This window comes from Spinacia oleracea, chromosome 3, assembly GCF_020520425.1.
Source record: "Spinacia oleracea cultivar Varoflay chromosome 3, BTI_SOV_V1, whole genome shotgun sequence".
In the NCBI taxonomy this organism is placed as follows: Eukaryota; Viridiplantae; Streptophyta; class Magnoliopsida; order Caryophyllales; family Amaranthaceae; genus Spinacia; species Spinacia oleracea.
In genome coordinates, this window is record NC_079489.1 from 154,616,059 (window position 1) to 154,628,176 (window position 12,118).

At 37.0% G+C, this 12,118-nt stretch overlaps 1 protein-coding gene across 2 annotated transcripts; it reads left to right on the forward strand.

Annotated features, from left to right (window-relative positions):
* The first annotated feature begins 5,870 nt into the window (after nucleotides 1–5,870).
* On the forward strand, nucleotides 5,871–11,637 carry LOC110804549 (uncharacterized). 2 transcript variants are annotated; one of them, XM_022010153.2, is made up of 8 exons: nucleotides 5,871–6,426; nucleotides 7,657–7,920; nucleotides 8,010–8,081; nucleotides 8,230–8,268; nucleotides 8,843–8,950; nucleotides 9,080–9,177; nucleotides 9,981–10,119; nucleotides 11,131–11,637. In XM_022010153.2, exons 1-8 carry the CDS (start codon nucleotides 6,244–6,246, stop codon nucleotides 11,386–11,388), a joined length of 1,161 nt encoding a protein of 386 aa, XP_021865845.1. In that variant the 5' UTR covers nucleotides 5,871–6,243; the 3' UTR covers nucleotides 11,389–11,637. The 2 variants fall into 2 exon arrangements, with proteins under 2 accessions (XP_021865845.1, XP_021865846.1); XM_022010154.2 differs by having other exon boundaries at nucleotides 9,981–10,092.
* The last annotated feature ends 481 nt before the right edge of the window (nucleotides 11,638–12,118 follow it).

The following is a 12,118-nucleotide window of genomic DNA, read 5'->3' on the forward strand; positions in this document are numbered from 1 at the left end:
GTTGCATTGATATCAATGATCCTTTTTCTCCAAACTCATTTGAGATTCTCGTTCATGATTCTCTCCCTGTTAATGAATTACATGTTCCTGAATCAGAACCTATTTCTTCTAATCATGACATTGTTAATTCTTCTTCCTCTCTAGACAATGTTCATTCTTCTACTGTCCCTATCATTCCTATTCAGGGAAGACAATCTACTAGACACATCAAAGCTCCCACAAAGTTTAAAGACTACAAATGTAAACTCCCTGGTCAGTCCTTTAAGCATTTCTCAAACGCTGTCATGTCCATCATAGATCCCACTTTCCTGTCTTTCATTGCAAATGTTATGAAGGTAATAGAACCAGCTTCATACAAGGTTGCGAAAGATCATTTAGGATGGATTGAGGCCATGAATAAAGAAATTGAGGCTTTGGGGGCAAATGATACTTGGGAGATTATGGATTTGCCTAAGGGCAAGAAGGCCATAGGGTCTAAGTGGGTTTATAGGGCTAAACTGGATGCTGATGGAAATGTTGAAAGATTAAAAGGAAGAGTGGTAGCTATAGGTTATCAACAAGTGCCTGGGAAAGATTTCAAAGATACCTTCTCACCTGTTGCTAAGTTGGCAACAGTGAGAATAATAGTCGCTTTGGCTACTGTTAAGCAATGGCCTTTATATCAAATAGACATAAATAATGCATTTTTACATGGGTACATTGACGAGGAATTGTACATGAAACCTCCTCCTGGATACACAAAGTGCAAACCTGGTGAAGTATGTAAACTGAAAAGATCTTTATATGGCTTGAAACAAGCATCACGACAATGGAATAAGGAGTTGTGTAAGTTCTTGAAGTCAGTTGGTTTTTGTCAGTCAACACAAGACTATTCTCTATTTACCAGAAGCTTAGATGGTGATTTCACTGTTATTCTGGTTTACGTTGATGATATGCTATTAACGGGAACTAGTCAGCAACAAATAGATGAAGTGAAGAAAGGGTTAGATACAGCCTTCACCATCAAGGATCTAGGTACTTTGAAGTATTTCTTGGGTATTGAAGTTATGAGAACTTCATCTGGTACTTTTCTATCTCAGAAGAAGTACATAAAAGACATCATTACTTCAGTTGGATTGGAAGATAGCAGAGCAGTATCTACACCTTTGCCAACAAATTTAAAATTATCAACTGATGTGGGTGTTCCTTTGTCAGAACCTACAGTTTATAGAAAGTTGGTTGGTCGGCTACTATATTTGGGCATTACCAGGCCTGATTTGTCATATTCCATACAACATTTATCTCAATTCCTTAGTTGTCCAAGAGAACCTCATTTAGAGGCTGCACTTCATGTCGTGAAGTACTTGAAACTGACTTCAGATATTGGTCTTTTTTATGCATCAAATTCTTCTTTATGCTTGACTGCATACTCAGATGCAGATTGGAATGGATGTCAATTTTCTAGCAGGTCATTAAGTGCATATTGTGTGTATTTGGGTGACAATTTGGTCTCTTGGAAGACTAAAAAGCAGAAGACGGTCAGCAAATCTTCTGCAGAATCAGAATACATAAGTATGTCGGCAACAGCAAGTGAGCTTGTTTGGGTTGCTGGAATATTGGAAGACCTAAATATACATGTTCCTAGACCAGTTACTATGTTCTGTGATAATAGATCGGCTGAGTTTATTGCTCATAATCCAGCATTTCATGAGAAAACAAAGCACATAAAAAGAGACTATCACTATGTAAGGGAACAGGTGGAAGACGGCTTTCTGACAACGGTTCATGTTCCAAGTCATTTACAACATGCAGATTTACTCACCAAAGCACTCCCTACAAAGCAACATCAAGACTTAAGCTTCAAGCTTGGCCTTGTTTCTCAAGTCCAGCTTGAGGGGGGTGTATGAGAATGGGTAATTATTAATTAAATATGTAATTTAATCTTATTAGCTTTAGCTTTAGCTTTATACAGTTTGCCCACAAATACGTGGATTACCGCATCTCTAGGGAAGTGGGTTTTACTTCCTTATTAATTGTGATTATAATGAGGTATAAATACCTTTTACTGTAATACTTCTAATTAATGCAATAGAATATACTTTCCTATTTCCTTCCTCTGTAATCAGTTTACCAGTTCACATCACTATAAATGTAAAAATGGTGCTAGAGAAAATTATTGATTTTGGGTCCACACTAATATTAGTGTGCAGGTCCACGCAAGAATAATCTCTTCGTTATCTTATTTATTACTATAAATACAACGATTTTTAATTAGTCGGTTAAAAACGGGGTCGATCGAGATTTTGACCCATTACGTTTTGGATTGTTCGGGTTTAGATAAAATCGGAATACGGGTCACAAAAACTAAATACAACGATTTTTAATCAATTGGTTAAAAACGGGTTCGATTGAGATTTTGACCATTACTTTTTGAATTGTTTGGATTTTGATAACATCAGAATACGGGTCACAAAATCTTATTGGGTCGGTTTTTGTCAGGTCTAGTGGTGGATAATGATATAGGTTTTGTACTTTTGTTGTATATGGATAATATATGAAGTGTTTTTTTATTCAACTGTTAGCTTTCGCCTTTCGGCTTCAATTGCATTTTTCATTACACTGCGGGAAAGCAGTAGTGGGAAGGTTGTAGGCTTGTAGGCCACACGCACCCTTATCTCAATTCATAACCAGCACTTGCAGTCGCACAAACAAGTTGAATATTTGAGTGTATATTTATTTTCACAAACTAATTCCTCGTTCTTTTTATGACACAATTTAATTTTTAACACTATTTATATATTTATTTTGACTATTGTGAGTTATACTTAAGATAAAAATAAAGTCAGGTGGAGTTGTTATAATCATCTTATTGTATAAATTTTTAATATTAACTTTTTATAATTTTTATTCATCACTAATTAAATATATTAATGATTGAAATATTGCATTGGCATAATGACAAAAAAAATCGTATCATCTAAAAAAGAACGGAGGAAGTATTATTTAAGGTCAGTGTGCAATAAATATTATAAGCCACAAAGTTTCTCTTTAACAAAAATTTTCCATTCAAAATAACTCATAATATTTTTATTTATTTTTTGGTGTGAATGAGCCACAAAGGCGGGAATGAGAATTGATACCATGATCACCTGGAACCGTGATGGAAGCTCTAACCAACTGAGCTATCCATCATTCTCAAAATAACTCATAATATGAAACGCTTTAAAAAGTTCATCTAACAAAAAATATTTTCATAATATAAAAAGTTAATCAAAATAGGTTACTAAAAATTGGGTAAAATGACAAGTGATCATGATGTACGTATAATAAATTTATTATGTGAAGTACATCGGATACATGCAAGCACTAGTAGAGAAATCGTCATTTGCAACCCATCAATTACAACTCACGCAAGTCATACGAGCTGCAACAAGGGTTTGGTCAACGCGGATCAACGTTTTAATGAGCTATTCGCAGCAACTTTATTCGCAGCAACAAGGATTTTTTGCATTTAATTTGTTTGAATGCTTTACCGTGCTTCTTCTGTGACTTTCACAAAATAAGAAATACGGAATTAAAAAACCATGGATTTCAACTTATGTCTTTAAAGGTTAAGATTAGGGGACCGACCCCTACATTTGTAGCCCTAATGGCTACATTTCTGCCCTATTGTGGACTTTAGGGTGCACCAAACTCCATCACTTTCACATGCACCTTATATATTGTGTAACCAAGTTGCACGGTGAAAGATCTGTATTAAGCTATCTATTCATCTTGTCCTTGTTGCTTATTAATAACTCCTTATTTTATAAATTAAATCATGATCATACAAGATAAGAAAACTAGAACAGAAGCAAAGATCATTAGACTCTTCTAACATGCACAATAAACAACCTTATTCAATTTTCAGAGATTCTCCACAAAAGTGATGGTTAAGAAAGAAGACATAAGGCATCTTAGTATAAAACAATGGCTATTTATTTGTTATAGATTTGTCTTGATATGGTAGCACTTAGACTCTTAGAGGCATGTTCCACTCACTTAAACTCTTAGAGGCATGTTCCACTCAATAATTTAAGTCGTGCTGACGTGGTATATAACTCATCAGCCTCAAGATCAGACACATAGAATTGTAGCATTGAAGTAGATGGGTACAAATTCTTAACTGAGTCTTGAAAAACTAAGAATCGACTTAAGACTTGGTGTGTGAGTTGAATTAAACAATAAAATAATATTGTACATAAATTTACAAGTCTCAAATGAATTTGATGAAAGAAGAGCTAAATTTGATTGAATTTTAAGGAGTCTTAACAATAATTCAACTATCAAATATTAATGAAATGCTGACATGACAATTGAAGAAAGTCTTAAGACCAGACCCTCTTGATCTTGCTCTTAGACCAAAGAAAACAAGCATTTAGATACAAAGGGAAGGTTTGGAGATTTTGCTCCTTATGAATAATGAATTTCAAGTAATCCTCACTCATATTATTATTGATAAGCATAGTACTCAAACACATATGCATTTTTAAAGGTTTGCGATCAATAATGACAAATGTAAGTATTGAATGAACCAACCTCCCATGTATCCCACATGCAATAATGTAAAAGTTACTTGTACTATACAAGAAAGTGTTGCAATAATGCAAAAGTTACATGTACTATAGAAAAAAGTGTTGCAATTTTGTAGAAACATCCTTTTTTTTAACACAAACAAAGAGATTATATCCCAAATACACAACTATGACAAGTTTGAAAGAAGTACCACATTGATAGTATCTTATATTTCACATGTTTGATAAACAAAATACCGTGAATCCGTGATAGATTAGGCATGCCTCGATTGTACATTTGTATGTACATGACCAAAATAAAGTACAAGACCAAAAATAAAAGAAACGCACTTAGGTAATCACTCAATCATAGACTAAATATCGACAGACAATCAATGGATTGTCATAAGTGGTTATGTGTCTCTTGCTCCTTAATCAAAGTTTCAGGTTCGAGATTTGAGTATGGAAAAAACCTAAACTCCACTCATTGAAGGCGGTGGGAACGCCTCGCAATAAAACCAAAAACAAATAGACTAAATATCGACTAATCTATCCAATTTTATTACGAAATTGCCACTCGATCCAGGTAAATCAAAGACATCAAGAAGAACTACCTGGCAAAACTGACACGGACTCGAAAAATCGACCCGATTGATCCGATTTGTAACCCGAAATTAACCCGAAAACCAAATGGAACCGACCCGAAATCGAAACCGACCCGGAAGTGATTTGACCTGAAATGACCCGATACCCGAACCGAAGTTCACCGGAAACCGAAATGACCCGAACCGAAAATAACTGTAAAATTTAAATCAACGCGAACCGATCCGAACGAAGAGCAACTCGAATTTACCAATCAGTTTTAAATACAAGGTTTTTTAGCTTTTCATATTATTATTTTTTTATTTTGACATTATTGTTACTCCCTCCGTCCCAGATTAGTTGTTACACTTTCTTTTTTCATCCGTCCCAGATTAGTTGTTACACTTCTAAATTAGGAATGATCCCACAATTATTATATTGTCCTCTCTCTTCCCATTAAATTTATTTTTGTCCCCACATCCTCTCTCATTCAATTAAAAAAAATACCCACTAACTTCTATCACATCTACTTTTTCAATAAAATAACAATTGATAACCAAACAACCACTTATCACCTAAAACTTTGTACAAAGGTAATTGTAACAACTAATCTGGGACGGAGGGAGTATTATTTTATTTTTATTAATTTATACTCTTTTGTGTTATAGGAAAAGCGTTGACAATATTATGATAGTGACCACCAAATCTAAAGAGAAATAACGTAATCAAAACTCGAAGCACGAAAATTCTGATCCAACCCGAAAAACTCGATCTAACCCGAAAAATCCGATCCGATATGAACCGATATAAAAGATTCCCCATGGACCGCAATTTACTCACCCATCACATTCACATCAAAGATCATCAAGAGTGAGTATCTGTATAAAAGATCGTCAGTGGACCGCAATTTACTCGCCCATCACTTCTCTCACTCATTGGTCACTGCTAGTGGTGTGTGGTGTTGTTGTTGTGGGACTCCAATTTCCGCATTCTTCAGCGCCGCCCCCTCATCCGCTTCTTGCTCCGAGTTACTGAGTGAGTTAGCGAGTTGATTGAGTGAGTGAGTGAGTGAGTGAGTGAGTGATTGGGTCAAACAATATCTCTCTTATTTTCGAATTGAGGGGTATAAATGGGGGCTGACCCAAATTCAAATCAAAATGGAAACGATGTTGTAGTTGCTGCTAATTTCAAGGAGGAAGAGAAAGCTCCATTGGTGTTGGGTCTTCAACCCTCTGCCCTTGTTGATCATGTGGCAAGGGTTAATTGGTCTTTGCTTGATCAAATTCCTGGTGAAAGGGGTGGCTCTATTCCGGTAATTCTTCCCTATTTTCCAATTTTTTTGTTTTTGTTGTTGTCCATTTCTAGGTTTTTAGTTTTAATTGTTTTGAGGATTTCCAATTTTATGGGAGTTTGTTTGCTTGTTTGTTATCCCCACAAAATTGAGCTTTCTTGGAAACAACATAATTAGAAATGGGTTCAAAGAATACATTTTTAGTTTGCTTTCTATTTTGGAACATATTGCTGTCCTTGTATATTCATGCTTTGTAAATTGTAATGTGTTTATGTCTTTGCTTAATCAAATTCCTGGATCATACTACATGTACACGACATCTTATACACCATGTTTTTCTATTGGTTTAAATGCCATATTTATTGTCTTTTATTTTCATTTTTTAGTGGGTTTGATGATATGTCAACAAATATATAGTGGTGTACATGATAATCTTGTACACTAAGTGTATATGTAGCCTTTTCCCAAATTCCTGGTGAAAGGGGTGGCTCGATTCCGGTAATTCTTCCCTAATTTCCATTCTTTTTGTATTTGTTGTTGTCCATTTCTAGGTTTTTTTGAGTTTTGGGGAAATGGGTTTCCAATTTTGTGGGAGTTTGTTTGTTATCCCCCCCCAAAAAAAAATTGAGCTTTCTTGGAAACAACATAATTAGAAATGGGTTTTTTCTACTTTGGAACATATTTCTGTCCTTTTTTGATCATATAATGTAATGTGCTTATGTCTTTTATGTACCTTAAATTCAATTGATTAGTTGACTGTGTGTAATCGGCTTTGTGTTGCAAAAATGCAAACAAAAGTGGCAAAAATAGTGACATGAGACTGTGAGAGTGATTATGACCCGGAGTTTCAGTGGCGGATCTTGGCCAAAAAGTTACGAGGGGCCAACGTTTGAAAATTCAACATCTTGTTGAATACAAATGCATTCAATCAATACGCGACAACATTTTATATGTATATTTTAGCTTGCATAATTAATAATTTCATAAAACTTATCGGGCCAAATGGCCCCGGTGAAAGATACTCCCCTAGGGAGTTTGGAGCAACTTTGTGCATATATTGTTTATGGAAGAATTGGGAGGGATGATTCCTTGCATTTTATCACTTTAGAATTGTTTTGAAGCTACCAAATTATTGATGGGAAATGGGGTCCTTGTGTTTTATCCAAGAAGCTGAGATGTGTCTGAAAATGACAATGATTTGTTTTCATCTTGACATTTCCTTTGTCTAAAATGTCTTTTTAATGATATAAGGTTGCATTGGAGGATGTAGAACACATACTTGCCGAGGTAAAAACCCATATAACCCCAACCCAAGATGACTTGCCTCCTATAAAGACGCTCGGTGGAGGTAGTGTAGCAAACACAATTCGAGGTTTGTCTGCGTGCTTTGATGTGACTTCTGGTCTCGTTGGTGCTTGTGGTGATGATGAGCAAGGGCAGTTGTTTATGCATAACATGAGCTCGAAAGATGTCGATCTGTCTAGAATGAGAACAAAGAAGGGAGCCACTGCCCAAGTGAGCTTTATGAATACTCTAACACGTGATGAAATCTTGTACATATATTTTGTAGTTTGTATCTGAATTGTATCTCATGTGCAATACAGTGCGTCTGCTTGGTTGATGCAGTTGGAAATCGCACGATGCGACCTTCCCTTGCGCAGGCCGTTAGACTTAAGGTGCGTGATTCCTTGTTTACAATAGTGTTTGTGATATTTGGATTCCTTGTTTGTGCTAGAATAGTACAACATTTTGCGGTAAATTACCCATGCCGACCTATATGAATGAGCTAACGCGCTGTCTTTAATCTTCTCCCATCTCTTTCAGGCAGAAGAGTTGATTGAAGATAACTTCAGGGGCTCCAAGGTAGTGAATTTGTTACCAAGTTTTCACACTGCTGTATTGTAATTGTTCTTTTGCCGACTCGATAGTGTGGTTTTCAGCCAAATATTGAATGCCATTATTTGTAGTTTTCTACTGTATATTGTCAAGAAAAACCCAAAGAAAGGCTTTACGGGGTGTTTGGTATGTGGGAATGAGAATTTGTGGAATAAAAGGTAGGATATGGATTAGGAATTGATTGCACTTTCCCTTGTTTGTTTAGTGGTGGGAATAGAGTGGAAATAATACATAAAATCACTAAAACACCCTTCACTATATTCTTTTCTTTTGGTTTCATTAATGGAAAATTGGTCATTTTATTTTTAATCTTTGTTCCCGTCTCAATTCCCTACGCTCCCCATGAAACATGAGAATTTAATTTCCCATCTTCTCATTTCCAATTCCCATACTTCAATTCCCACAAAACAAACACCCTCTTAGGTGTAGGGACTGAGATTGTAAGATGTTAATCTGACTCCCCTTCCCTTAAGACAGGGACTAAAAGGTTTAGTTGGGCAAGTAAATTGAGCAGTTCGCCTGTTCTTTTTCTTCTCTTCAGTGGTTGGTAATGAGGTTTGCAGCGATCAATTTGGAACTTATACATGCTGCTGTTAGGATTGCCAAACGGGATGGACTTCTTGTCTCCTTGGACTTGGCCAGTTTTGAGGTATATACTATTATCCTTCCCCTTCCCTATTTTGTTTAACTTATTTCCCCCCGTCATCTTTGCTGGCTTCCCCTAGCTTTCTCTGGTTTAACGATTTATTAAAAGATTTAGAAACTTTCAATTTGGCAGATGGTGCGAAGCCATAAGTCAGCTTTGGTAGAACTTCTCGAGTCTGGAGATATTGATCTTTGCTTTGCCAATGAAGATGAAGCTATGGAGGTTGTGAGGTAATCAATACCGTCCCTACACAGGGTACACTACTTATGGCATGGTGCTATTGTATGAACTAGTAGTAGACTGGGTTGAGTTAGTTCGTCAAATCTTGTCTTAAAACATAGCTGTACTGTTGGAAACGTTGACCTCATTCTCTATGTTCTTGAAAAGTTTCATTTCATCCCTTAACCCCGAAGTTTTGGCATATCGTACAATTGATTTCATCTGAAATCCAGCTTCATACACGAGACTATATTCAGTAAGCACAGCCTCCATTTTGAAAGTGGGTAACTACTACTTGTTAGGTTTTCCTGGATTTAGCTATTGTTAGTGTGTGGAACATTCTATTCATTAGAGTGTGTAACCTAGATTGGTTAGTAGATACTCCCCCCTCCTTTAGTTTTCCCCATTGAGGTTAACCGGTTAGGTTACGTTTTTAATTTTTGTCCAAGTGGAGTTGATAAGAGAGAAATATGGAAAAATCTCTTAGGGACATCCCCAAAAGACAAACGGGTAAACAAGAGGAGAGGGAGTAGTATGTTGGTAGTTTTTTGTGCTTCATGACTATGTTGCATATTCTCAAAGGACATTTTCAAGGAGGGTTTTTCTGGGAAGCTTTTCCCATTAATTTTGTTTAATCTTCTTCCACGAATCTTACTTACTAATGATGAATTTGGAATGATTGATGAATATCATTCAGTAGGTTAAAGCTTGGCTGGTTTGGTTACATTAGCTAATTTCCATCATCAATTCTGATCATGCATAAGAATTTGCAAGTTCATGCACATTAAGAATATTTTTTTTCTTTTTTTTTTAGGGGAAAACACGACACAAGTCCTGAAGCTGCTCTTGATTATCTAGCCACACATTGCCGATGGGCTGTTGTGACGCTTGGCTCCAAGGGTTGCATTGCGAAGCATGAGAAGGAGGTCTGTTGGGTCTACTCAGATGGAATGGTGCATCAGTCTTCTTTTATGCCTTGTCTTAAAACATTTCTCTATTTTTTATTTTATTTTCTCATATTAACCAATTGCTCCCTCCGTCCTTAAATAATAGGCCGCCACAAAATCTGATTTGAGTTACAAGACCTTAAACCATCCATCACCGTTTAACCACATCTCCGTCCATTTCATTCCAATATTTTTCTTTGGAACTTACATTCAAGGCCTAAGAGTATTGTTAAGAGTAATATGGGAAAGTTTTAACTGAAAATCTGAAATTTACTGATTCTTGAAAGCGATATTGTCCTGAGACAACTTGAAAATAGAATTGTGGCAGATTGTCTGGGGACAGAGGGAGGATTTGGATTAAATAAAGATGGCTTCGGGTCGAGCTGAACGGGCCCATCCCATGCACAAACCTGCTCTGCATTTTGATGGGCCGGGTCGGCCGGGCCAAAAGTTACAAAACAGGACCCATGTCCACTGGCCATTGTACCGGGCCAGGCTAATTTTACTGAACTTGGCGTGTGTTGTCGTGTCATGCTTTTCCAAAAGAAATTGTGGCTCAGGCCCCGCCCGGCCCATAGCCCACAACTGCATGCCCATACCGGGCCGTGCTTTTTTCATGTCGGGTTGGGTCAGGGCACCCCACAGCCATCTTTATTTGGGTATACTGACTGTAAGCATCTTTTTTAAAACTCGGACATTAACGGTTCTGGACTTCTGGCCCATGCCAGGCTGTTCTGCGTCGGGCTGGGCTGGGCCCAAAGTTATAAAACAGGGCCCAGACCCACGGGCCGTCTTGTCTATGCCTAATTTTACTAAATTTAGTGTGCTTTATCGTGTCGGGGTCGAGTCGTGCCGTAACTTGTTGTGCTTTTCCAAAAAAATGCGGCCCATGGCCCATGACTTCGTGTCGGGTCGGGCCGGCCCACAGCCATCTTTATTTGGGTATACTGACCGACTGTAAGCATCATATATATAAACTCAGACATTGACCTTTGGTGGTATTATTCCCATTTGCAGACAGTGAAGCTTCCGGCGATATGGGAAGCACGGCCATGCGATGCCACGGGAGCAGGCGATCTCTTTGCCAGCGGATTCCTATACGGTTTGATAAAGGGTTTGTCCATTGAAGATTGCTGTAGAGTTGGATCTTGTAGTGGCGGTTCTGTAATTCGTTCACTTGGGGGTGATGTAACTCCAGACAACCGTAATTGGATGTATAAGCAGATGCAGATCAAGGATCTTCCTCTTCCCAAACTCGATGTTGCTTGTTGTTAGTTAGGAAGAGTTGACTGGTTAAAGCGCAGCTTTTGTTTACACGCGGAGAGGTATTGGACTGCGAGTTCTTGTAGATCGCCATCTTAAGCAAGTTATACATCTTCTTATGTTTGCTTTTAGATTTGCTATTATTTAGGGTAACTTAATTTGTGATGTGCTATGGAGTTCAAGAGTCATTGTAAACATTATTCCTTTAGAAGCTGAAAAAATGGTTCACCCATTAATAAAAATAAGCAAAATTTCTCATTATTATCATCCTTTTTGAGACTGCTGTAGCAATGCTAACTTCAAAAACAGATGCCAAGGTTATAAGATATGGATTGTGTTTTAGACTGGGTTGTTGGACAAGGTCAAAGGGCATAGGAATATAGAATTAGGATCAAGTTAATAGTGTTTTATTCAGTTTGGTTTTTATTGGACAAAGTCAAAATAGGGTCAAACTTATAATTTCTATTATCTGGAGTCTTCATTTTACCTCAAATACTCGTGTCAGACTTCGATACCAGAGATGGATATGGACCCTTGGACACTCATTTGAACCAAAACTATGCAATTTTTTCATAAAATAGGTGTGTCGGACACTTGGATAGGTACTTGTGTCTGATATGGGTATCCGAGTCCGCGTAACATAGCTTATAATACTATAATTTTGAAAACTAAAATAGTCATGAAAAGTGTATAGTTCGTATTCACTTGTATTCGCATACGGTTCATATATTTCATTTTTCCT

Bases quoted from the DNA above. Each gene is read 5' to 3' on its own strand.
- LOC110804549 (XM_022010153.2), top strand. From the start codon at position 6,244: ATGGGGGCTGACCCAAATTCAAATCAAAATGGAAACGATGTTGTAGTT. The intron at 8,082-8,229 runs GTGCGTGATTCC...CATCTCTTTCAG, and splicing joins CGCAGGCCGTTAGACTTAAG to GCAGAAGAGTTGATTGAAGA. The intron at 10,120-11,130 runs GTGCATCAGTCT...TCCCATTTGCAG, and splicing joins GGGTCTACTCAGATGGAATG to ACAGTGAAGCTTCCGGCGAT.